This window comes from Mytilus californianus, unplaced genomic scaffold (assembly GCF_021869535.1).
Source record: "Mytilus californianus isolate M0D057914Y unplaced genomic scaffold, xbMytCali1.0.p SCAF_1, whole genome shotgun sequence".
NCBI lineage: Eukaryota > Metazoa > Mollusca > Bivalvia > Mytilida > Mytilidae > Mytilus > Mytilus californianus.
Genome location: NW_026262581.1, coordinates 45,851,195 through 45,879,139, shown reverse-complemented (window position 1 = coordinate 45,879,139; position 27,945 = coordinate 45,851,195). Strand labels below are relative to the sequence as shown.

General features: G+C 33.4%; 2 protein-coding genes across 2 annotated transcripts in view; both read right to left on the bottom strand.

Moving 5' to 3' along the window:
- Nucleotides 1-27,945, bottom strand: part of LOC127704119 (uncharacterized) — a 165,186-nt gene that overhangs the window by 86,298 nt on the left and 50,943 nt on the right. The gene's annotated exons all lie outside the window — the stretch shown is intronic.
- LOC127704479 (uncharacterized) lies at nucleotides 1,627-27,711 on the bottom strand. The gene is made up of 6 exons (XM_052208587.1): nucleotides 27,492-27,711; nucleotides 17,661-17,798; nucleotides 7,090-7,227; nucleotides 4,336-4,460; nucleotides 3,390-3,528; nucleotides 1,627-1,727 (listed from the first exon to the last, which is right to left on the bottom strand). Exons 1-6 carry the CDS (start codon nucleotides 27,601-27,603, stop codon nucleotides 1,723-1,725), a joined length of 657 nt encoding a protein of 218 aa, XP_052064547.1. The 5' UTR covers nucleotides 27,604-27,711; the 3' UTR covers nucleotides 1,627-1,722.

The following is a 27,945-nucleotide window of genomic DNA, read 5'->3' as shown; positions in this document are numbered from 1 at the left end:
AATATAGTAGGTCAGATATGGCGTTTGTGCATGCAGTATGTGGTTTTTTTTTAAATCTTCCTGAAGTACGCTCGAGCCAAAAAAACGTTATTATAGAAGACAAAAATATATTGTTAGTTTTAGCAAAATAACTCAGGTTTCAGACAGGGTATATAATGTGACATTCCGGCTTGGGGCTTATATTCCCTGAGCGGAAGGCAAAAAGAGTGAAATGTGCATACCTTTTTGACTGTAACAGTTGTGAGTTAATGTGACATAAACTCACGACAATAAAGAGTCCTAACTACGAAAGCTAAAATAGATTGAACGGTCATTCTTATCATACACATCATCCTCAAAAGATGCAAATAACCTCCATTGAAAAATTACCCAGGAACATAAAAAACGGAAAACCTGTTTTTCTCCGTTTGTGAACATTAAAAGAAAAAAAATGAAAGCGCAGTTTCATCAATAAGTAAACATAAAAAGGGAACAAAGTGCGGGAAAATAGCATTTGATTTCTGTCAGAGTAAATTCCTAGAAACAACGAAAAACTTGCGGTAAATTCTCTGTCAAATCCTATAAAAAGGCAGGAAATAAAGTTATTTTTGGTTTGCATTCGCAAAAGTTCAATCCAATGTGACGACCACCCTAAGGCTCTTATAGGCCCTCGACTTGTCAGCCATGTGCGGAAAAAAAAGATCACGTGACTTCCTGTCACCTATATGCAGAATATATTTTCGATGCAAGACATTTTCCACAAAATATCCCTATAGGATATGTCTTTTTACCATACTTTATGGAGGTCAATCGAGAAACCCAAAGTCATTTCGTGTAAATTTAAATGCAAGCGGGGCTTTTTGTGATCAGTTAACGTTGTGTTTTGTGTTTAATTGTGGTCAGTTAAGATGAATTCAGTAGATAAGTGGGAAAGAGAAATGGTTTTTTTTTTAAGAAATCAGATTTGTAGACAGAAGGAAAAATGTACAATTATTTCTTTGAATTACTAAATATTGAAAGTCATAAATATTCTCCTAATGTTACATTACATTTTGCATTTATGTATCTTTTATAGAAACTTGAACTCGAAAATTGGTTAAATTAGATGATTTATATAAAAAAGTTGGAAACAATGAAACAATTTTCTAAAGGGATACATTCCGTAATGTTTTCTTTACAGACCTGTCCCAAGCCAAGAACCTGTGGTCCTGTTGTTATCGTGTGTTGCTGTCTGTTATGGCTGTTTCCGTTTATTGTTTTAGTATAGATCAGGTTGTAGGGTTTCTCTTTTAAATAGTTACAAATTTTAACATCATGCGGCCTTTTATAGCTTACAATACGGTATGACTTTTACTCGTTGTTGGAAACCGTAGGCCGGCTAGGTTGGCGTGTAGTTATTCAGACATTACTCCTGTGGTCTTTAGTTGCTATTTCTCTAATTGGCAATCATGTCACCTTTTTATTTTCATATGCATAATAATAACAGAACCAACCCAAAAATTGTCAAATCTATTTGTAATACTGAGAAAATATCTTCTAAGTGGATTTATGAGATTTGAACATCGGTGAACAACATTAGCCTCTAATATGCATATCTCTTTGTAGGCTAAATCATTGATTTTATTTTAGGTACAAATAATTTTGATTCTCAAACTATAATAATAAAATCAAGTTTTTGATTTATTATTTATTTATGACGAGGCATATCAACTGTAATATGACGTCGTTGCTTTTAAGATGAACTCAAACTGTAAAAAAAAAACAATCAGCTGCATTACGTCACTTAAGTTATAGAAAATTGCTAAGAAATATACTCGAAACGTTCATCAATAGTAAAACTTTGTAATTGCATTTATTGTATTGTCCTCACACCGTTCCAATTTTTTTTCTTTAACTGTTGTTCTTTTTCTTTGTACGCTTTAAATCTATTATGTGAATCTAGCGTTCTAATGTATGGCGTCTAGCATATCTGATAATGGTCACTTCAGAAACACACATTCCGTTAATCAAATTTGATAGCAGTATTCTTTGACTAATAGGATTAAAGTCTCTTGACATACGGGTTTTTAAAAGAAGTCGGAAGTTTGTTGTTGATAACATATTTTAATGATCTGTTAAATTTATTCATGCTTATCTGGACTTAGAGCTATAAAGAGCTTGATATATGGTATAAAGAACAGTTCTTCACCTCTAAATGTCTTTTGTTTTTCATTTTGTATTGCGATTTAAGTGAAGTATATTACCCTCAAACTTGTCTTTTTATTCATACTTCATTTAGGTTCGGTTCATGCTGCTATTATTATGAGTTTCTATCAATATAAAGCAGCACTATACCATTCTGATTAAAAGACAGATCCTGTGTCCACGATTTGCTTACAAGGATCTGACAACATTCCTTTTTACTTTTTGTTCTGGTGCATTTATTACATCAGCTAATGAAATTTCAGCCATGAAATTTATGAAGATGTGTATCATTACAAAACCAGAGGATCCCGAAAGGCCTTAAAACAGAGAATAGAACGGAGCGTTGTCCTATCCTTGTAAGCGAAGCGTGGACACAGGATCTGTTTTTCAATTAGATAACACTATACCTGATAACCTTGACAGAAAGATTTATCTGTCGTTGTTAGAGTGCTTTTAATACAGTATATCCATGTCTTTCGTCATAATTTTAACGTGTTTGTCATTTTGACAGTTTATTATTGATTGACGATCTCCTTGGTATCTTCCGCCTTTTTTTTCTTCTTTAATAGCCTTTGTTTAATATTTTTACAATTTTAGACTCAGTAAGATTTAAAGCTAAATTTGTCTAGACATGTGTCTATTGTTGAAGACCGTGACTGTGTTGACCTTTGAATACTTTTTGAGTATTTAGGTTGCTGTTTCTTCAGCATTTTTAACAAATTTTTAATTTCTCATAAAATTCAAAAACTCGGTATTGCTTTTTAATATATAAAGCAAAAACTAGATAATGTATTAATCAATGTTCGATTTACGTTCAATTACATATATTTCATGCATATCCAAGCCAAGAAAAAGTCTAACAAAACATATATTGGGTGTGCAGGATGGAGGGCGGAAACATAGACTGCTGCTAGAACAAAGATATGTTGAATATGGACAGAAGTTGTGCCTAGAAATTAAAAGGGTCCTATAAATAGTACACGGCGTTTTTGTACGATCAGAGTGTGTTGAACTATCTCAATACAGAGAATCAAATGTGACATCCTCATTCCGACCGAACGTAAACGCGTATTTATATATACCGCATAGACAAACGGTTTGAACATTGGACGGAACAAGATCATGTGGTCATATTTCTTTATCCAGTTAACCATTCGGCTTTACCAAGTTATTTCAACTTGGTACTGACTTTAACGTTATCTGACAACCCCTCTAGTTTCACTGACCTTCATAGATGGAATTTTTCCATGCCGCGCCACACATCCTTGTTATTTCCCCTGTACATGGCGTGTTGCATAGCAATTCAGATGCTTGGGGATATCCTGGCCTATGGAGACTGTCTCCACAAACGCACCATTGACCATGCTAAAATATAAAGTTTTCTATTACCAAAATGTAATGAAAGTTGATCTATTCGTTTGGGTTGTATTTGGATTTGGTATGAACTCTTCGTATTTGTAAACAGGTTAACATTGTTTTAATATTTTTCAATGTGTTGTTATATCGGCCATAACATTGTCAGCCCTTTGTTTTGACAAACTTCGTATTCTCAATTTAATATTGACATTCCGTCACACTTAAGGGTAAGAGAATTTTTAATTATCGATTGTTACGTATATGTCTTCGGTAAAACAAGAGACATTTACCAATCCGCTATTAATGATGTCTCATCACCGATAACGAACTACTAGTATCTGATCTGAACACAATAGCACGTAGAGTGTCACTATTATAACAGGTTTTTCATATCATTCAGAAGAATCCGAGTTCACCCCTGTTTTGTTTGGATTCTTCTTACCAAATCTTTAATTTTCTATCATGTGTTTGTGGACTTGGACTTTTTTCTTTTTTTTTTTCTTTTGAAATGGTGTTGTCTCAACTTATATTATCATTTGGATTTTTCAATAGCCTGTGTACAATCTTTTTTAAAACAAATCTTTGCTAGTTCTTAAATGTTACTATGAGTCTTTGATAAAATTAAATTATTGTGAAACTGTGACCAGAATTTTTGGTACACTTTCATAATTCCCAACTCTGACCAACCCCTCTAGAAATAACCACCTTTGGGGTGACAATTATAGACGACCTCTACTGATTATACGGACTAACATAACATTTCCTGTACAATAATATTAATTTCAAACATCGACTGAAAATAGTTGCTGTTTTTACCTGTAATCCAAGGTATCTGTATCCCCTGCAGTGATGTCTGCATTTCTCTAAAGTAATCCGGTCTAAGACCATTAACTTATGCTTCAGCAATCGATTGCTGTCGTCCACGAAACATCCAACATAGCCTAGTTATAAAAATATCAATGTTTTGTTAAAATGTATATGGATAAATCACCAAGATAATTAAGCCGTTACCAATTCGGTTTGGTTTTTTTTCTAATATTTTGGGGCAATGAATCTGCACGACTTTACGAGATGTCTATTGTATTTTTTTCTGTTCAATTTGTAGGAGCTCTGATTGTCAAATTTGAAAAAAAATTTTACTAATGGGAAGTATTGATGACTCCTCAATTTTAGCCGTTTTCAATTAAAAAATACTTGCGCCAATAAAACGCATCAAGTTACAGAAGCTGCGCCAAGAGCACATGATGTGTCCGTCTTGCGCAAATTTAAATTGTTGCCGGAGTAAAATGGAATATATAGAAGGCATTTTATCAGAATTTAGTACTATTATTGTTGGGGCTTCAGTGGCCGAGTGGTCTAAGTAGTCGAACTATTGTATCACTAGCCTGTCAACACTGGTGTTGTGGGTTCGAATCCTGCACGTGGCAGGTGCAATTGAATTCAATCTTAATTGACTGGGATTGTCAGTTTTCCTACCGAAGGTCGATGGTTCTCTCCGTTCACACCGGCTTCCTCCACTAATAATAACTGACCGCCATATAGCACAATAGTGCTGAAATTGGCGTTAACACCAATCAATCAAGCAATCGATTATTGCTTTTTACAAACATCACGGCGTTAGTTTTCTTGTTTGCAATATTTTACATTTTTCATTTCGGGGCTTTTTATAGATAACTATGCAGTATGGGTTTTGCTCATTGTTGAAGCCCGTACGGTGACATGCAGTTGTTAACTTCAATGTCGTTTGGTCTGTGGTGGAGGGTTGTCTCATTGACAATCATACCACATCTTCTTAATTTTATATTATATTTGTGTACGCCAGACGCGCGTTTCGTCTTAAGGTGGCTCGGGTGTCTTCCTCCATCTTGGATTTTGAAAAAGCAGATACCAATTGGTCTAGATCTTAAATGAAATGTGCAAATTTCGAGATTAGTATGTAATACATGTGCAAGACTTTTCTTTTTAACATAGAAAATTATGTGTGTTATCATATTTACGGCTTTACAAACAAAACAGAATTTTTTGCTTGAATCACTTTTTTCAACTTTGCAACATCAGGAAGGTAACTCAGATAAAGTCATTTTTATAATAGAATGTGTTGTAAATTTACCTTTTTTATTGTGTAGCAAGAAAACGAGTTCGGTGACCCCATTTTTTCTTTTTCTTATCTGAAAGCATGTTATTAGAGCTAGCTTCTCGAATTTTATCTTTAAATTCTATGGTGTAGTTTTCTTTTTACCACACAAGATTTGGTTTTCCATGCATAATCTATACAAAATCTGACAATTTTGCACAACCCGTAGCATGAAAAAAAGCCCGGTGACCCATACTTTTTATTATATTTTTGAATAAGGTATAATATAAACTACATTTTAACAAATTATTAAAAAAATCGATGGATTCTGATTTAGACCCCCATCTACCTTAACAAGACTCAGACTTAGTTAAAAGGCAAAATTAAGTAAGAAGCTAAAGAACATTGAGGACCAAAAATGCCGAAAAGTGTTACCAAATACGTCCAAGGTAATCTTTCGACGGATCTAAAAGTGTATTTACAGTAAGATGATATAAAAATGACCGTAACGATGATAATAAATGTCGCCACAGAAGTACTGACTACTGGGCTGGTGATACCCCGGGAGATGAAACGTCCACAAGCAGTGTCATCGACCCAGTGGTTATGAAAACACATCTATAATATACACGGCTTATAATTTTGTACGCCAGACGTTCGTGTCGTTTTCACAAGACTCGTCCGGGACGCTGGAATCACAATAGTTCAAAGTCTAAATCAAGTAAGAAATAGAAGAGCATTGAGGACCAAAAATCTCTGAATATTTTTGCAAAAAATCTGTAATCCGGAATGTATATCGAACAATTCAAACATCTATGATAAACAGTAAAATTTTATAACAATGACCGTAACGATGACAAAACATGTCACCAGAAAAGTACTAGCCTGGTGATACTTTCGAGGACGAAGCGTCCACCATTAGTGGCATAAACCCAGTAGTTGTAAAAACTCATTAGATCTGTCCAAAGAACTGTCCAAACAAGTTCTAGGGTAAAACAGCGAATGACAGAAATTATTCCAAAATGTGTCAGAACATTTCTCCTGAAAGGTTTAAAAAAAAGTAAAAACTGATCCTAACTGTAGCAACGTCTTGGAAATTTGAAAAACCAGGACTTAAATCATTTTCCGAAGATAATTTATGTATAGAATTGAAATACAAAAATTCCATGGAATAAATTAAACACAGATCACGTGTCCACGTTTTGATCAAAAAGGTCTGACCAGACTCTGTTCTACTGTTCTATGCAGCTGTATATGAAAGAAAGCAGTGCTTAATTTAAAGTTTATGTAAGAAAAAACTTGTCATGAAAACAACAATCTGGCTACTTATTCAGGACAAAAGTGTTTATCTGTGAAAGGAGGTGGGTGTCCAAATACTGATCACTTGTACAACAGTCTATAAAAAATATAGTTTGTTCAAAATTACCACTTGAACTCAACATAAAAATAACAAAAATAATGACTAACAACTTCTTTCAGAAGAAGAATTCAATTACCTCTTATCTCATTTAATGTAAGACGGCTGAAAGTACTGCTGATGTCAGAGAACATTGATGTCTGATGACTTTCTACTCGATTTATGGCTGATCGAATTGAACTTAGCTCTCCTTCTAAATTACTGTTGACAGTTTGCACTGAAAAAGACATTGTCATAATAAAAATAACTAACAACCATCAATAGACCACTTTCGAGTAATGTCCTTCTCCGAAAAAGTTTGTCAATAATGCGCGCCTTTATGACGTCATTTACCAGATAAAGGGGGTCGCCTGTATCCCTGCACTATTAAAGTTCATCAGGCGTCTTCGTGATCGTCATTATGCAGGATAAACTAGAAAAAAAATGTTTATTCCGTACTATTTAATCACAATTCCCTAATGACAGCAGTGCTGATTACCAATTCTAGGAATTCAATTTGCCGAATAATTCGTGCAATATAGCATCATATTTTTTTAACCGCTCGCTCAACATGGGAAGGAAGTGACGATACCCCTAAATGCACGAATGATGTCCACTAAAACCAAAGATTTTTGACGGAAATGCAACGAACTCGAAAGTGGTCTATTTTAATTTTAGCGGGCAAAATTTGTATTGGGAATACATATATAATACTAGAGGATTCCAAATACCTGACAAAATGTCAAAAATAAGAGTAGCAAACATCCTTAAGTCGAGTAAGTCCTATGCAATTAAAATTTTTTACATACTGATTAATAGAATCAATAAAATAAATATTTCCGTATGAAGATGCAAGCGAAAATAATACCTGCTAACCATATCAAAGAAAACAAATCATAGTAAAGAGCTGCACCATAAGCAGTCACTTACGTCATCGCGTCTTTGTCGTCATCAATCTCATTTGAGTCAAGATATTTGGAATAGACACTTCACAGGTAAGTGCATTTTATTTTTTGGAAAAATAGTAAGACAGAAAAATGCGCAACATTTCAGCATATTTTGAAACTGAATATTTACTCCTTAGAATGTTGAAACGGCGTAGTTCAGATTTTTTACTGAAAGTTTAATACTCCAAGTTTTGGAAAATTGTGTCAAAATACAAAAACAGTGTAAGCACATGTCAAAAATAAGATTTATGGCAAGCTTTGAAAATAAAATCTTACAATTTTTAATCTAATTTCACGTGCTTATGGACCACAGTCTCAGATATTCCCGCAAAAAGGGGGATGGCACCAATATCATATTTTTTCAACAAAATATATACTTAAACACATAAGAAATGGCATAAATATAGTTATATGGTTTGTATTTATTTAAATATGCAACATTCTAGTGCTGTGTGGTAAAATATTGTAGTAAACTTCATGCAACCGTGGTCATGATTTGCTGAAAGCTCCGCTATTTTTGTGACTTGTGACGTCATGGTGTAATGGAAATCAATTATTTCAATGAGAACCAAATGTTTTGCTTACGTTAAAAAGTAAAATAACTTCTATGTGATCAAATCAATGACAAGCGAAGTCTTCGACATATACATTATATGATTTTAAGCCCCAGGTGTGCCATTTCATATCGGTGAATACAGAAAACGTGCAAATACGAAAGGTGGCGAATTACCCCATGTGGATCGGGTAAGTCGCCACAGCAATATTCGTATGAAATCAACTAGTTGACATCAAAGTGAATGCACACGGTTTCCCAAATGACTGATAAAAGTATATGTCTTTCATTTCATTATTCTTTATTTCATAATAAGATGTGTTAAAAATATAACACATATTTTACATGCAGAATATGTCGGCAAGTACGTGTAGATCTACTATAAATATACTGTCTATTCAATTAAGTTTTTTGTTGACTTTTTATTGGGTTTTTTTGCCCAAGCTTGTCTGTTTGTAGTGGGGTTTTTTTACGGAGAACCTGTAGATAATTGTGGCAATTAAAAACATAAACACACAGGGGTGTTGCAACAAAGCCTCCTGCTTTTGACAATAATTTTACAAAAAAAAAAAACAATAAAAAATCAACAAAAAATTAATTGAACAGACAGTATATTTATAAATTATACACAGTTGTACCGATATTTACATTGTTTTCAAAATTAGTGACTAATTCAAGTAATTGGAAATTCCTGAGTTATTCTTCAATATAATTAATTTTTATAACCAACTTTTATTCAGGTTGAATTGCACATGAAAACAGACATTATTGCATCAATTTACTACCTGACTGACAAACTTCGGAATATTAAAGACATACATTTTGTAACTTGTAAGTAATACAAAATGAAGAATTGAAATATTTCTCATAATGTTGCCATGTTATTCACTGCTTGAGAACCTGTAAATTCTTGAACTCGACGCATGTGTTGTCATCTCAAAGTTATATTTTACTGATTTTACCCTCTTTAAATAAAGTATATTTTATTATTATTATTATTATTATTATTATTATTATATTCAACAAGTTATATACATGTATGTTGAAAAGTATTACCTTTATATTCACGTTTGTCGTTATAATAATTTAGAATCTCGCCAATGTTCGTTTCCAAATTTTCCAAATTAAATAACTCGATTTAATAAAAAAAAAAAAAACTGTTATCATCTATTGATCCTTTTAAAAATAAATTAGCCTTAATAATAAAAGAACAGTAATACCTTTTACACGTAAATTATGTTAAAATAGATATTAAATAACTCTTTACTAGTAAATAAATTGTAGGTTTTTATTGATCTATTCTTTTTTTTCCAGAAAATACATATGACAAAAAAAAAGGAAAGGCTTGACATCAAAACAGGGACAATAGAGCATGGTAGCCATGGAAAATGCAATTTTGGCAGTGAGAGGAGGAATGGCAAAAAAGAAGGCATCGGTTTTATATAATGTTCCAAGGTCGACGCTTAGAGGGAGACTAAATATGGAAGACATTACAGCACCTCCAACAAAACCACCAATCTTGAACAGAAACCAAGAAAATATTTTAGTCGGCTATATCTTGAAAATGGAAGAACGGGATTTTGGGCTGACAGTGATTAACATTAGGAAACTAGCATACCAGATGGCAAACAAACTTGGGATACATGGCTTCAGTGAAGAGAAGAAGTCCGCTGGATATGATTGATGGATAAGCTTCTCTGAAAGACATCCAATTTTGTCGGTTAGGAACCCAGAATGATTGATTGCAGCGATATCATCTATGCTAAACCCATCCGTTGTTGCTAATTATTTTGAAAAACTAGGATCCGTTATGGAATCTTCAGGTGTTAAAGACAAAAAACAACAACTATTTAATGCAGATGATTCGAGAATAAGCACCGTACACAACCCAGAAAAGATTGTCGGGAAAAGAGGGAAAAGAAGGGTATATGAAATAACAAGCGGAGAAAGGGGTGAAAATGTAACAGTACTCTGTTATGTATGAGGCACGGGTTTTACCACCTATGATAATCTTTAAAGGGCAGCGGGTAAGTGAAGCTATGAAAGGAAACGCACCACCTGGCTCAGAATTTGGATGTAGCAAATCCTCATTTATAGACAGTGATCTATTTGACAAGTGGTCACCAACATCTTCTTGAAAAACTTGCCACCAGCCAGACCCGTTCTTTTGATACTTGATGGTCATGAAACCCACCTGAATGTTGATACTTTAGAGAAAGCAAAACAGAACAATATTGAAATGTTTTGTCTCCCCCCACATACTACATACAGATCTATTTTCGGACCAATGAAGACAAATTACAACAAACAATGTCAGAAATTTATGAGAGACAATCCAAGCAGACAAGTAACAAGGTATGACTTTTGTGGACTATTTAATACCGCATTTCAGTCTTCAATGAATATGGTTAACATTTTTAGCGGTTTTCTTTCTACTGGAATTTATCCCTTTAATCAAAGAGTCATACCAGCAGAAGCGTATGGACCGTCTTTAACATCTGTACTAGATACCAAGTCACCACAAACGGAGGACATTCTAGAAAATGAAAATACTGACCGTAGTACACCCATGGTTGAAACGCCACAATCTACCCCAAATAAAATTGCAGAAACATAGACAAACACCATCGCTGTCATCGCTGATGTTCATGCAGTACCCGATTGTCCAGCATATCCGATGATCGACGCTATTAGAAACCAACCAGAAATGACAGTAAATACAGTTACGTATACTAACTCTGAACGGGAGAATTTTTATGAAATTTTAGTAATTCCCGAAGTTAAGAAAAATCAACCAAAGAAAAAAACTAAAACAATGACAACAGCAAGGCTGTTAACTGACAAGAACTACCTCATCGAAATGAAAGAGAAAATAAAAATGAAGGAACAGAAAGAAACAGAAAAGGAAGAAAAAAGACGCAATTGAGATGGGAAGAGAAAAGAAAAACTAATTAATTTGCTAACAAAGCCAAAAAGTTCTGAACGAACAACGAAGAAGACAACTAGTGCAAAAAAATCGGAAAAGGCGCCTCTTGAAAAAAAAGCAAAGATGACAAAGATAACGAAAAAGATAATAGCTTATATTGTGCATTTTGTGACGGTTGCTATTTTGACGACAACAGTGATGTTGAGGACTGGGTCAAATGTACAAAATGCCAAGACTGGTATCACTAATCCTGTACTGGAAAATTTGGAAGTAATTTGAGACAATTCGGATGTAGAAAGGACTAAACCAAGCTGTACCAAACGAAAGTAACAATCGTTTTTCATAATAAAATACCATGGCTTTATTTGATTGAGTGCAGTTTAACAATACAAATTCCAATGACATATTGAGAAGAATTTCATTTACAATATACCTATAAATACCTTTCAATTATTTTAAAACGAAGATGTGGAATGATTGCCTATGAGACAACTCTCCACAAGAGACCAAATGATCTACAAATTAGCAACTATAGGTCACCGTACAGCCTTCAACAATTAGCAAATCCCAAACAGCATTGTCAGCTATAAAAGGCTCCGAAATGACAAATAAAACAATTCAAACGAGAAAAATAACGGTCTTATTTATGTACAAAATAATGAACGAAAAAACATATGTAACACAGCAACAAGCGACAACCACTGAAATAAAGGCTCCTGACTTGGGACAGGCACATACAGAATGTGGCAGGGTTAGAGTAGTTCGAAGGCCAACCCTCCACCTATTCAATTGACTTTTTTGAACAGTGAACTTTGGATATCTGTGATATATTTTGTTTTAATATTCTTTGAAATAACTGTCACTCAAGACCAACAGGCTAACGAAACAATTCGAAATATAGTGGCGAGTTACCCCAAATCCATGAGGTAATTCGCCACATAAGATGTGAAAAGTCATTCAAGTTCCAGCTCTTATTATTGAATATAAACATACAATTGCTATTGGTATTTGTAGAACACTGAATACACTTAAGTATCACATGAAAACGTTTCACGAAAGTTGCGAGGGGAAGATGCAGTAGCTTGAGTAGTTCTTATGGTGGCGAGTTACCCCATGTTCCCCTATATTATATTGTAAAGGAAGAAGATTTTCCCTACTTAGAGGTAAACCATATTTAGTTATATCGTTTTTTATATTGTACGTATTTTATTAAAAAAACTGGCCTGTTCTTTGAGTTTTTTTAAAAATGCATACACTCAGGAAAGACCCGTCTAAATTGCATTTAATTGATAAATTCAACAACACTTACCGTTATCTTTCGTTAGGATTTTCTTAATATACTGCCGAAATTTACCCAAAGGAACTTACTTTAAATAAATCAAATGTAAACGGTAATAACTGTCCTTTCCTAGATTTAGATATTTCTGTTTTACACGGGGAACTCCACACTAAAATTTACGACAAAAGGGACGATTTGTCGTTCCCTATTGTTAATTTTCCTTTTTTTGATGGTGATGTTCCTTTGGCACCATCTTACGGTGTTTTTATTTCACAACTCATTCGCTATGCCCGTGTATGTTGTGACGTTTTAGATTTTAATGAACGTAATCTATGTATTACTGGTAAATTATTAAGTCAGGGATTTCGTTACCACAAATTACTTAAAACCTTTACTAAATTCTTCCATAGATATGAAGGTTGGTTTTGAAGTTTGGTTGTACCTGTAGAATACTTATTTCAAAGAGGATAGCATATCATCATTTTTACGGAGATGTTGTTTACCGTCCCCGGAAATTTAGAAACGATCCTAGTAAACTTATCGATCCTTTAAATAAACTTATTCTAAAAGGTTACCAATTCAACACTGTAATTATATCTTTGAATATTGTTTTTATTGGTATAAATATTGATTTTGTTATCAGTAAATTAAATATTATTGTTATATGCATATGCACTTTCATGGATCTACAATCTGTCATTACCTTACACAAAGTCTTTTTTTTTTTTCTCTGACTGTTTATGACGTCCTTATACTTTCATGGATCTACAATGTGTCGATACCTGTATATTGGCATTGCACAAGGTCATGTTTTTCTCTGACTGTTTATGACGTCTTTACACTAAATCCATTGGATGTTGGATGTGTAATGATTGATAATTTAGTCTTAGATGCATGTTGTTTTTTCTATTAGTTGTTATTGGCTTTGAACTAGCTTTCACCAACTGCAAGTACTCTCAGATCTGTACTTAGTGTCTTTTTGTTGTTGGGATGTACAAGTACCCGGCGACGTCCACTCTGTGTTTTTGTTAGATGTATTTCTATTTGTATCCATCTGACGAGTTAAGCCTTTTCCAACTGATTTTTTATAGTTCGTTCTTATGTTGTACTGTTACACCACTGTCCTAGGTTAGGGGAGGGGTATTCCGCTAACATGTTTAACCCCGCCACATTCTGTATGTATGTGCCTGTAATTCAGTGATTGTCATTCTTGGCTGTGTTACATATTTGTTTTTCGTTCATTTTTTGTACATTGATTAGGCCGTTAGTTTTCTCGTTTGAATTGTTTTACATTTGTCATTTCGGGGCCTTTTATAGCTGACTATGCGGTATGAGCTTTGCTCATTGTTGAAGTCCGTACGGTGACTGATAGTTGTTAATTTCTGTGTCATTTGGTCTCTTGTGAAGAGTTGTCTCATTGGCAATTAAGCACAATCATCTTCTATTTTATATTTGTTGAAGTTGTAATATTTCTAACCGTAGCTGTTACAGTAACTTAGTTTTTGTGAATGGTTCTAATAAAGTGAAAATATTTTTTTTTTTTTTTAAATATTATCTGTGTGTTGTTATTCTAAAGAATTTAACGATTTCTGTTTTTTAAATTTTGTAGTTATACAATTTTTGGTTACTTTTTATTTTTGCATACAGTAAAACCAACTATATATTGTCCGTCGGATGGGGATGTTAAATCCGAGGTCCCGTGTTCAGGGAGTACCACGCTCTTTGCACGTTAGAGATCTTTCTCAACAAGCTCTTTTTGAGTGGTCCATAAGTGACCGCTTGTTTGACATAATATTTCATACTGGTTGTGGCTTTGACATTATTTTCTGTGGTTTATAATTTAACTATTTGGTAATTTGGTTTTCATGGTCTAACTTTTGTGTAAATTCTGTTAGTATTCATACTTTGATGAGTTGAGCCTTTTTCAATTAATGTTTTATAGTGTGTCCTTTTATGTCGTATTGTTACACCACTGTCTCAGGTTAGGGTGAAGGATGGCGCCAGATAAAACGTTCAAACCCGCTGCATTTGTTTGCACCTGTCCTAAGTCAGGAACCTGATGTTCAGTGGTTGTCGTTTGTTGATGTGGTTCATAAATGTTTCTCGTTTTTTATATAGATTTAACCGTTGGTTTTCCTGTTTAAATGGTTTTACACTAGTCATTTTGGGGCCCTTTATAGCTTGCTGAAGTTGAAAGTCTAAATTGAAAACAACGTTCAAACCTATGATTGCGTTGGATAAAAACCGCAATTTTTATACGTGTGCATGCAAATCAAATGTCTTGATAGAGGGGTCTAAATACAGCACAAACAACATTTTCCAAAAGACCAATTAAGTGAAAAAGTGTATTTTAACAAAACGCATTTGATTAACAGGTCGAACAACAGGTGTTCTTAAACCCTGCTGACTGCCATTGGCGATTGCCAAATAAACGGATCACAAGATGTTACAAAATGGTCAAACTTTAAAAATTTAATACCAAACAGAAAACAATAAACTTGCGGTAAAGATGGTATACCGCAAGCAAAAGGTGCAAAAATTAGTACACCATATCCGGATTTCGACAATTAATGTCTTTTCAGTGATGTTAGGGATCGAAACGGTATTTGGAAGGCCATATAATTTACTTCAATTAAGGATAGACTCTAAATTTTGAAGAGTCGAAATATTATAAAACAAAAAAGAAACAACAATAATACATCTGGTAATAACCATACGTGCACTGCCAATAGATGCTTCCCGAACAGATCACTTATTGAGTTGAATTAAAATTAAATGTATATGGCCTTTATTGTATTTTGTAGGTTCAAGGAAACTACATTGTCAAAAAGTTACTAATTTTAATAACAGTGACCTCGAAATTTGACCTATTGACTCTCAAATCTATAGACATCTTCCTCGTTCTTCTATTTGCAAAAGTTTCATTCCAATCGGACAAAGGAAACCCAAGTTACTGTCCGAAGGGGAAACAGACCGACGTACGGAATAACAGATGGACTAAGCATTTATCATATATAGGATTCCTTAATTTCTTTGCAGAAAATAAAAAGAATAATACAAATTATCTATTAACTATATATTAAGTATGTTTATAAATTCTTATACAGAAATTGTTCCAACTGTTTCAGAAGAGCGTTTTTCCTGAAAGGTTTAAAACAAGAGGCTCTCAAGAGCCTGAATCGCTCACCTGTAATTTTTTGCTTAACTCTTTCATCAATGATTATTTTAGCTTTTCAATATATATTAATGAATGGCTTAAAACTTCCATTGAAATGTTCTTTGTATCTATCATATTTTCTTCAAAATCAAAGAAATACATTTTACCCCTATGTTTCATTTTAGCCATAGTGGCTATGTTTCTTGACGTACAAGAAAATAAAATACAAAATTTATACTAGATACTCTGAAACTCATTCAGCCCAAGTTTGGTCGAAATTGATTCAGCAGTTTCAAAGGAGATGATTTTTTTAAGTAAGCAAACTAAATGAACAAATTGTGAAAAATTTATTTTAAAGGGCAATAACTCCTTAATACAAACAAATTTGTAGATCTTACTTTGCTGAACATTTTTGCTGTTTACAGTTTATCTTTATCATTAACAATATTCAAGATAATAACCAAAATCTGCAAAATTTCCTTAAAATTACCAATTAAGTGGCAGCAATCCAACAATGGGTTGTTAGATTCATCTGAAAATTTCAGGGCTGACAGAGCTTGGCCTAATAAACATTTTTACCTACGTCAGATTAGCTCTAAATGCTTTGGTTTTTGAGATATAAGACAAAAATTGCATTTTACCCCTACGTTCTATTTTTAGCCATTGCGGCCATGTTTTTTTACGAAACAGAAAATAAAACACAAACTTTATTCTAGATACCCTTAAAATCATTCAGCTTAAGTTTGGTTGGAATTGATTCAATAGTTTCAGAGAAGAATACTTTTTAAAGTTAGAAAACATGATAAACAAATTGTGTAAAATTGTCCTTAAAGGGCAATAACTCTTTAAGGGGTCAATTGACAATTTTGATCATATAAAACTTAATTGTAGATCTTACCTTGCTGAACATTTTTGCTTTTCACAGTTTATCTTTATCATTAATAATATTTAAGATAATAACCAAAAACTGCAAAATTTCCTTAAAATTACCAATTTAGTGGCAGCAACCAAACAATGGGTTATCAGATTCAACTGAAAATTTCAGGGCTGATAGAACTTCATCTAATGAACACTTTAACCCTCATGTCAGATTTGCTCTAAATGCCTTGGTTTTTGAGATATAAGCCAAAAACTGCATTTTACCCCTATGTTCTATTTTAGGCCATGTTATTTGACGAAACAGTAAATAAAACACAAACTTTGTTCTAAATACCCTAAGCATCATTCAACTTAAGTTTGGTTGGAATTGGTTCCGTAGTTTCAGAGGAGAAGATTTTGAAATAGTTTACACCAGACGGACGACGACCGACGACGACGGACGACGACGGACGCCAAGTGATGACAAAAGCTCACCGGAACGGTGAGCTAAAAAGTAATTACTGATCCTAACTGTGAAAACGTCTTGGAAATTTAGAAAACCAGAACCTAAATCATTTTCCGAAGTTAATTTATGTACAGAATTGAAATACAAATATTTCCATGGAATAAATTAAACACAGATCACGTGTCCACGCTTTGATCAAAAATGTTTGACAACACTCTGTTCTACTGTTCTGTAAATCTGTATATGAAAGAAGGCAGTGCTTAATTTAAGGTTCATGTAAGAAAAACTTGTCATTACAAGAACAGTCTGGCTATTTATTCAGGAAATAAGTGTATCTATTAGTGAAAAGAGGTGGGTGTTCAAATACTGATTACTTGTACTACAGTCTATAAAAATTTATATTTGTAAAAATTACATCTTGAATTCAACATAAATATAATAAAAATGACAAATAACGAATTCTTTCAGAAGATGAATTCAATTACCTCTTTTCACATTTTCTGTAAGACGGCTGAAAGCACTGCTGGTGTCAGAGGACATTGATGTCTGACGACTTTCTACACGATTTATGGCTGAACGAATTGAACTTAGCTCTCCTTCTAAATTACTGTTGACAGTTTGCACTGAAAAAGACATTGTCATAATAAAAATAACTAACAACAACCAATAGACCACTTTCGAGTAATATCCTTCTCCGAAAAAAATTGTCAATTATGCGCGCCTTTATGACGTCATTTACCAGATAGAGGGGATCGCCTGTATCCCTGTACTGTTAAAGTTCATCAGGCGTCTTCGTGATCGTCATTATGCAGGATAAACTAGAAATAATGTTTATTCCGCAGGTACTTAATCACAATTCCCTAATGACAGAAATGCTGATTACCAATTATAAGAATGTAATCTGCCGAATAATTCGTGCAATATAGCACCATATTTTTTCAATCGCTCGCTCGACATGGGAAGGAATTGGCGATGCCCCTAAACGCACGAATGATGTCCACTAAAACCAAAGTTTTTTTCGAAAATGCAACGAACTCGAAAGTGGTCTATTGATTCTTTAGAAAACTCATTAGTTTGAAAATATGCATAATGTCAAAACTTAAAAAAAAGATTGTTATAGGTTGTACGATTATTTTTCAATCTTTTGCATGATGTACAGCTATAACAGTCAAGGTTTCAAGAGTGACAGAATTAATAAGATAGTGCAACTATTTATACATAAGTTGTATACACATTTTTTTTCTTGAATAACTATCAGACAGAATTAGAAAGTCAAACGTGTAATAATCTGGTGTCATACGATTATTTTTCTTGATAAAACAATTGGATAAATCGGCATTGCTTAACAAATGTATACCATATGGCAAAATCAAAGGTACTTTATTTAAATCATTTGCACCACGTGACTTTGTCCCTTTTGATCAAATTACTTCCCTTAGCTTAAGATCGAAAATATAATTTATTATAGATTTGCGGATAATCCAGTCGTCCTTTTCCGTCATGTATCTAAAACTAATGTATCTTTAAAAACTTCCTTTGGCGGATATTTACAAAAATGCTGTGTAATTCTAAGGGAAAATGCTTAAAATTTGACTTTTTACGAAATGGGAAGGTTGAAATCATCATGTTTTTAAAAGAATTTGGCCGAAAACTTAAGAAAGCAGATAAGTTAAAAGTTATTTAACTTTAAAATTCAACCTACAAGTTGTTTCCCTATATGCGAACAAATCATGAACAATATCTTCTTGCATGTGTATTTCTGTTTTGAATCTTGCTATTTTACGATTTTACGTCATTTTATTTGATCTTATATAGCAATTACACAATGGTTACGCTTCCGATTTTTAAACTAAAAAGGCCGAAAGATTTCAGAGTAGACAATGTCCATTTGTACACGGACAGAAGCCTTAAAACATGAACAATTCACCTATATGCGAACAAATTGTTCATTCGACATAGGTATTTGCATATTGGCATTTTTATTAAAAGGGCTTATATAATCCTATTGTAATGGCTGCCGTCATGATAAGGCAAAATGGCCGCTATGCAAATTAGCAAATTACCCCAAATTTTGCCATATGACATTATCTATAGTATTGATTCGAATGTAATATTTTTCATATAGTTTGGTCCAATAAAATAATGAATGTGAAAAATATGCAGATCTTTTCTTCAAGTACTGGAATATAATTTAAATGAAATCAACAAACTGGTTAGTAAGTGTCTGTTGATTATTCAATTATAACAACATACCCCATCCCGCCCTCACCCATTCAAACAAAACAAAAACAAAAAAACGACAAAATCAAATCCTAAAACAAACAAACAAACAAAAAAATACAAAAGAAAACATTGTGTTTTTTTACCTTTACGGTAATTTAGTTTTGATGGCAGTTTTTATTCGCAAGCTGTGATACTAGTATATAATCACCATTGTAAGAATCGGGAACTTAATTTTCTACCATAGTCCTAAGCAAATGAGATTATTAACTTTTGTTTCATAATCTAATTATGACGCCTTCGGGGATAATATTCCAGTTTATCAATCAAAAATTTGTTTTTTAGATTAAACGAATTTACATCGTAATGAAGCAGAAATTATGGATGGATCTTGTTTAGAAGATTACTACTGCATGGAGCGAGGTAGTAAAACCGTTATAGATCAATACATGCACATCTAGTGTATTTAATCAAAATGTATTAAACGCTGTGTTTTTTTCGTAATGTCTACAATTACTACTTACACACAAGAATATATTATACCAGAGTGACAAACTAAGAAAGGGGTACTTTTAATTGAAGACTAGAGAAAATATTATTTGCAAAGTTAATAAACCTTTTCCCAGTCGTAGTTTTTTCTTTAGGTGCCATTCCTGACAACATGAATGGAAAGTTGCGTTTTTATCAAATTATCTGCATTAAACAGTTTTATGTATAGTAAGATGAAACTGCATACTTCTGAATATACAAAACAGGTCGGAATATGTACTTCTGGAAAGTTGTACATGATACCTTAAATCTGTTTTTGTACTCTTTGTTGTTGTTGCATACATATGAAACACAGCCAGCAATTCACATTCATTTACAAAATTTTCGAAGACTATCTATGATTAACGACCGTAAATGGAATAACGATCGTCAGTATATAATGGACCCCGTAAATGTATTTACAATAACCCGTAAATGCATTTACAATAATTCGTAAATGCATTTACGCCGGATTTTTAGTAGCTAATAAACTCATCGACACCAGACTTGTAGCTCAGTCGCATGTATCCAATGAAAATGCGTTCACGTAAAGGATGATTAAATTGTCCAATCATACCAATCGAAACAAACAAAGACAAACTTTTACCCGCAATTTACAACTAAAAACAATATTTCAGTTGCTGATTTTGAATAATTAAAACTTATAACGGTTTCGTTATAAAACTCTATATACAGTCGTCAATGATGCACACACACACACACACAAAAGACACAGCCATTTGGACACATGACACAATAGATCGTCAAAAGTAGTTTTAAAATCTGAAAGAATTATTTGAAGGAATGTCACCTGGACAGGCATCAGCAACTTATTTTTCATCTGATGTATTTGTTCTAAAGACAGTTTTATAATTTAATCGAAGAGATTGATGGAGGTCTATCGTATACAAGTTAAACGTAGGACCACACTGAATATTCTTTTTAGATAATTTGTCTGGACATTTGTGCGAAATTCTTTAGACAAGGAGAGATCATGCATTTCGTTATACCATTTAACTCTTGAAACAATGGCGATTCTTTTTTTTTTCATTTTAATTGTTAAAGTTTGTCCTAGTTTTTGTATAAAACAATATATAGCCTAAAAGAATTAGATAAAGCTATCAATATTTAAAATTGACTTTAAAAAAAATAATTTCGCAATAATTAAAACGTAGCAACATTTTCTAAATTGACAGTATATCAAATATTGAAATTGAAACCATAAGATACATGTATGTTTTGATAGAACACCATGCTCAACTTGCGCTATCACATTACCATGTTTAGTGGACTGCAAAATCAGGATTCAAACCCTAATGTGTCATATATATTATACAGTTCACTTCATAGTGAACATGTGTACTTAGTTTCAAATTGATGTGACAACAAACTACCCTCAACCTTAACCTTAAACATATACTGGACAGACATACGCACAGACTGAAAACATAATGATCCTCTACTATCATAGGTGGGGCATGCCATGTGTAGAAATATGATTAAATGCTGGTTCTTTTTTAGCTGGACTCCTGTTCAGTTAATTGTTCTGCATGATAGCTTTGAATGTTATTGTCATGTTCTCCATAGTATAACATATGGGATCCCTTGTTCAAACCATGAAAAAGTCTAATGAAACTACAGAAGCAGAACAGGGCGTTTGTAAAATGCATTAATTGAGTTTCATTCTACCAATTTAAGTATTTCATAAATTCATCGACAGCTTTCTTCAAACGATTCAAACATTCCAAACAAATTTAAGTTCCAAAACTCTCGAACAGCCAACCAAAAATTCTTCAAAATCAATTGGGAGCTTTCTTCCATCCATTCAAATATTCCATATAACTTACAAGAAATTCAATAATCAAGCATTCATTACTTATTATATGAAGTGTGGAGGGACAGACAGACATGACAGACCACAGTATACCATCATACACAACAATGTCAGAAGACAAACCTGACAAAATAGAAGACATTATGTTCCTATTTAATTTTCAAACATATCCGCTCCGTCGTTTTTTGTTGTTTTTTTTTTTTGGCGTGTGTTTATTTCTTTGCCACCCCACCTCAAGGGATTTTTCTCTTTTTCTCTTACTCTTGCACGATATTTGCAGTCAATCTGTCCAAATATAATCTATAACAAATGACAAAATTCAGTGTACATACAGTGTATGAACGTCACTCGAGCATGGGATTTATGTCAAGTTTCTCAGAGAGAATCACTGTTTACTTAATTAATTTAAAAGAGTACATATCGTTTATGTTAATAAACGTTTACAAACAACTATAGTATAACTAGGCTAATAATTTTGAACGCCAGACGCGCATTTTGTCTACATAAGACTCATCAGTGCCTGCTCGAACTAATAAAACAATTATTAATCCCATTAGTCGTCTTTATTTTCTTTTAACTTGCTCAGTGTGGTTATCTCTGCATGAAGAAAGTCTCTTTAGGGTCAAAATACTGTATATTTATTGATTATTTGATGATCCATTGAATTAGTTCGGGTTCGTGTTCTGGAATTAAATCAGCACAATCTAGTCAATTTCAAATCTCGCTAGAGCTTGTGTTGTGTAGTTATGTTTATAATAGACCCTTATTTAAGCCTTTTTGTATTTGTATTTGTAAAACTCCGTCAAAAACTCAAGTTAGAAGGCACAATAATAATAGTTCCGCTGACAATTTGATTTATCGTCGTTTTCATTGCTTGGTGTGACTGTGTCCTCTATGTATCTCCAATATGCCTTGCGTATTTGTTTCTGTGCTTCACGTTTTAGTTCTTTGTATTTTAAGCTGTTAGTCACGAATGGTTCTAACAGGGCAAAAAGCTTATTATTGCTGGTATATAATATATGAATTTGAGTTTTCTTTAAGCTTCATGATTAAACTATGTCAAAAGACACTGTCATTACAGTCTTAAAGTAAAAAAAACATGATGAAGAAAAAACTCCACGATTCAATCAAACCGTCAAATGTAAATAGTTTCAAATAAGATATACCATACGATTTATTTATTTCTTATTAGAAATTGGCATGGAGTTTTTTGTAATAGTAATTAAGTACTATTGCATTGTCATTACCGATTGTCAAGACGCTTATAGGATTGTCATTCACTTTACTCTGGTTACTTTATTGAAATCTGCTTCTTTTAGGTACCTCTGGACACTATATTGAAATATTTACCCTTGTCACTTAAATGAAATGTGCTACCTTTCAAATTGGGTTACCTCTGGTCAATTTATTTCAACATTTGTTTGAAATTTTCATCCTTGGGAAACCTTTTGTCACTTAATTGAAATCTGCTACTGCTAATCGGGGTTAACTCTGGTCACTTTATTGAAATTTGGTCCCTTGAGTTGTCTCTTTTCAATTTATTGAAACATGCTCCATTGCGTTATCTCTATTAACATTTTTGAAATTGTCATCATTGGGAAACCTTTTGTCATTTTATTGATAACTGCTACTTTGGGTTACTTCCGGGTTTTTTAAATGAAATCTTTACATATGATATGGTTTCTGGGATTACCTTTTGTTACTCTTTGGAAGCCTGTTCCCTTGGGTAACATGTGGTCACTACATTAAAATATGTTCCTTTTGAGTTACCTCTGGTCACTTTTATTTAAATCTGTTATCTGCGGCTACCTCTGTTTACTCTATAGTAACAAATGTCCCTTTTTTGTATATGTTTTTTATTCATAAGCTAACATTTTTGGATTCTTAATTTCTGTTTATCAATCATCTAATATTACACAGATATTGACTTTGGATATCACTGTCTACCTTTCACAGATATTGACTTTGGTTACTCCTGGTCACCTTACACGGATCGATGTTCCCCCTGATCTTTACATTGATATTGAATTTGGTAACTCGTGGTCACTTTACAAAGATATCAACTATGATTTCTTATGGTCATCTCACACAAATATATTGACTTTGGCTACGCGTGTTCAGTTTGCACAAATATATTGACTTTGGTTACCCCTGGTCACCGTATACAGATCTGCTGCTGTTGTCTTGGTTATCTCTGTTCTTCACACAGGAATTGCTTTTGTTTCACCCTGGCAACCTGACACTTATGTTGACTTCGGATATTCATGATCACCAAACACAGATATTGACTTTGGCTTGCCCTGATAACCTTACACATATATGACTTTGTTGATCCTTGGTCACCGTACACAGATCCGTTGTTGACTTCGGTTACCCTTGCACTTCACACAGGTATTAATTTCCCTTTCCCCTTCCCCTTGCCACCTTAAACAAATATTGACTTGGTTATTCATGGTTACCTTACACAGATTTTAAATTTGGTAATGCGTGGTCAGCTTGCACAAATATACGGACTTTGACTGCCCATATCCACCCTTCACATATCTGTTGTTGACTTTGGTTACCCCTGTTACTCGCACAGATATTGACTTTTTTACCCCTGGTAACCTTGCACAGATATTGACGTTGATTACCCCTGGTCACCGTACACAAATCTGTTGTTGACTTTGGTTACCCATGTACTTCACACAGATGTTAATTTTGTTTTCTCCTTGCCACCTTGCACAGATATTGTTTACGGATACTCATAGACACCTTACATAGATATTGATTTTGGTTACTCTTGCTTACCTTACTAAGATATTGGATTCTGTTATCACTCCTTCATTTTGTCTAAGATTACATTGAATATAAGATATTTGAAATAAAAATGTATTTTCTTATTTCAGAAATCACCAGAATGACGCTGTAGCTGTACATGAGCTTTGCATACAAATACTAAAACATGAAATAATTTTCTACCAAGAACTGCAACTGTATTTTATTCTTATTGTTAACTGAAATAGATTTAAATATTTTGAAGCTGTTCTTTTCCGTTGTTTTCATACAGCCTTCTTTGTTTGCATCTTGTTAACTAGTGCCTCAGTGATATATTTATTGGCTCAACTTGATATTCAACATCTCCTGAAAATTAAATTCGGGACACAGATGTGGTCCTGTCTTGCAATGTAGCGAATGGATATAAGGCTCATTACGCTACTTTATTATATACATTTACTTAGTAGTAAATACAAGTAAATTGTATGTGTAATACAATCAATACTCGTGCTGTATCAGACATCCGTGAGGATTTCGATATCAGTCACGATTACAAATAATTAATCAAACTGCTAATTTGTATGACGTCACGTCATCGATATCAGTCACGGTTGCAAAGGCTTTATCAAAAATATTCTAATCTGGACTACGTCATGTCACGTCAAAAACATCTACTTGAAGTATATAATAAAGTGTATATTATATTCCTTTTTTCGACATAACACACCGTATGAACGTTCAACAAATATATACCCTCGAGCAGAGTTCTTGGGATGATATTGGTGTCTCGGGTTGTTGTGATGTGATATTGAAAAAGTCATATGATATTCTCTATATAATGTATAATTACGAAGCCAGATATCAGAAATCTAAATATGCAGTACCAGACCAAGAATCGAAACCCGAACAGGACGGAGGCACTCATAATACACAAAATAAAGACAAAGGATACATACAAAGCTTAAGGATACATACAAAAACCACAACAACACAAAGAACTAACGCTTGGGCAATATGAACTCCCATAAAAAAAAAACCGGGAATGATATCAGCTGCTCCGGATGAAATAAAATTAAATAATCTGTTTCCATAACTATATGTTTATAGTTTTTTTAGGTGTGTTTGGTGTGTAAACAATTATATAGGTGTTGAGAATAAGGCCACTTGTATCTTATAGTTTGTTTGTCACATATAGTGCATGCATATATCATTGTCAGCCTCGTATAACAGTTAATAATTCTTTCAAAGTGTTCAATAGAATATTGAAATCTTGATTTTCTTGAAACTTTATAACACTTAACTGACCTCATTGATATAAATTGACAAAAAGTAAACAATACCATTACAATGTCAGCAGATCTCGATTAAGGCGTCAAAAAATGATTATGAAAATGCAGGAACCCCATCTGGGAGATACTGCTAGTATATACCAAATTCCAGTTATGCTGACCTTATCACAGTGTAACCAACAGATTAAGGGTTAATAAATACAAAGAAAATGTACCTGTTGATGTGATTGGAGCCAAATTATAACCACTATTAGAGGATTTGCAACCATACAAAAAAATGTCAATTTCTATTGACGAAAGAAAGAAGAAAGATCGACATGCTTCACAGATTAAAATGTCATGTTTTACTGCTACTCTATATACCTTGAGCAAAACACGGTCTCGCCAATCTCTGGTGTATATTTTCATTTGTACCTATTAAATACATTATCATTCTGTGTATAACCATCACAAACTTTCAGAATCTGGATTCAATTTAAATCAATAAAGTCTTACCATTAGTTTACAGCAACCAAGAAATATACATGTAAGGTGACCAGGTGTAGCCATTGCCAATATCTGTATTTGTTGATCAAGGTAACATAGATCAATGTCTATGTAGGATGACCAGGGGTAACCAATGGCAACGGAAGTCAATATATGTGTAAGGTGACCAATGGTCACACGGTCAATATCTGTGTAAGGTGACTGGGGGTGACCAAAATCAATATCTGTATAAGGTGACCAAGAGTAGCCATTACCAATATATGTGTTTGGTTATCAGCGATAAATAAAGTCAATATCTGTTTTTGATTATCAGCGATAAATGAAGCCAATATCTGTGTTTGGTTATCAGCGATAAATATAGCCATATCTGTGTTGCTTTACCAGGGTAAATAAAGTCAATATCTGTGTTTCTTTATCAGGGGTAAATAAAGTCAATATCTGTGTTTGGTTATCATTGGTAAATAAAGTCAATATTTGTTGTTGGCTATCATTGGTAAATAAAGCCAATATCTGTGTTTCTTTATCAGGGGTGAATAAAGTAAATATCTGTGTGAGGTGACGAGGGATAATCAAGACTACCATCCGTGTAAGGTGACCCGAGATATTCAAATGCCGTTTCCGTTTAAGTTGACCAGGGGTAACCAAATCCAATATTTGCGTAAAGCGATTAGAGTTTTAACAAAAGTCGATATCTGTGTTAAGTGACCACGGGTCAAAGTCAATATCTGCCAGGTGGCGGACAGGGACAACAAAGGTTATTATCTATGTAAGGTGACGGGGAACCAGGGTTATTATCTGTGTTTGGCAATCAAGAGTTACCAAAGCAATTATCTGTGTAAAATAACAATTGATGATCAAGTTTCTTAAATATGAAACCAATATAATGACGAAATGGAAATTTGGAAATCATTTTGTGTTCCAAATTATTCCCCAACTAACCTAAAATGAGAGATCATTAGGGAAGATAACTAGCTCCAGTTTGCATACTACCCTTAAGTAAGAGAGTCATGTTGATTTATTTGATCTGGAAGCGACAAACACACACACAAGTCTCCTCATTTAGTATTATAGATATTCGCAATTTTAAGGGGCTTCCTGATCGTTTCGTGTTTATTTTCTATATAAAAATGGGAAGTCTTAAAAATAAGTTAAATACATTAACAAATTATTGTTTGTCCTCGAACTGATTAACATCTCATTACCTGTTCGATCAAGCTTGGCTAAAATTTCCCCCATTCTTCTTTCATTCTCGTACACGTACATGGCCATCAGTACTACAACAATAGCATTAACCAATACTAATATGTAGCTCATGTCTTAAAAGTGATTTCTTCAAAAAAAATTCTAGTTGAGTTTTCCTTCCGGACAGTCGTTTGTTTTGTTAACTCGTTGTTTACTTTGGCTAGTCATGTAAGACGACGATTGTCTATTCTACATTTAAACCTAGTGTGTACGATGAAAGATAAAAGAATTTTTAACACAATACAATGTAAATGATTTAAATCGAAGATTACCCATTCATACAAAAATTTAAATAACCGTGTAATATTTATTTATATATACGTCCGTCTCACAAAACAGGTGTTAAGTAGTCGAAGTCGTGGAGATTTTGTTGTATTTTTTATAAGACGTCATCTTGGCGACATATATGGTATA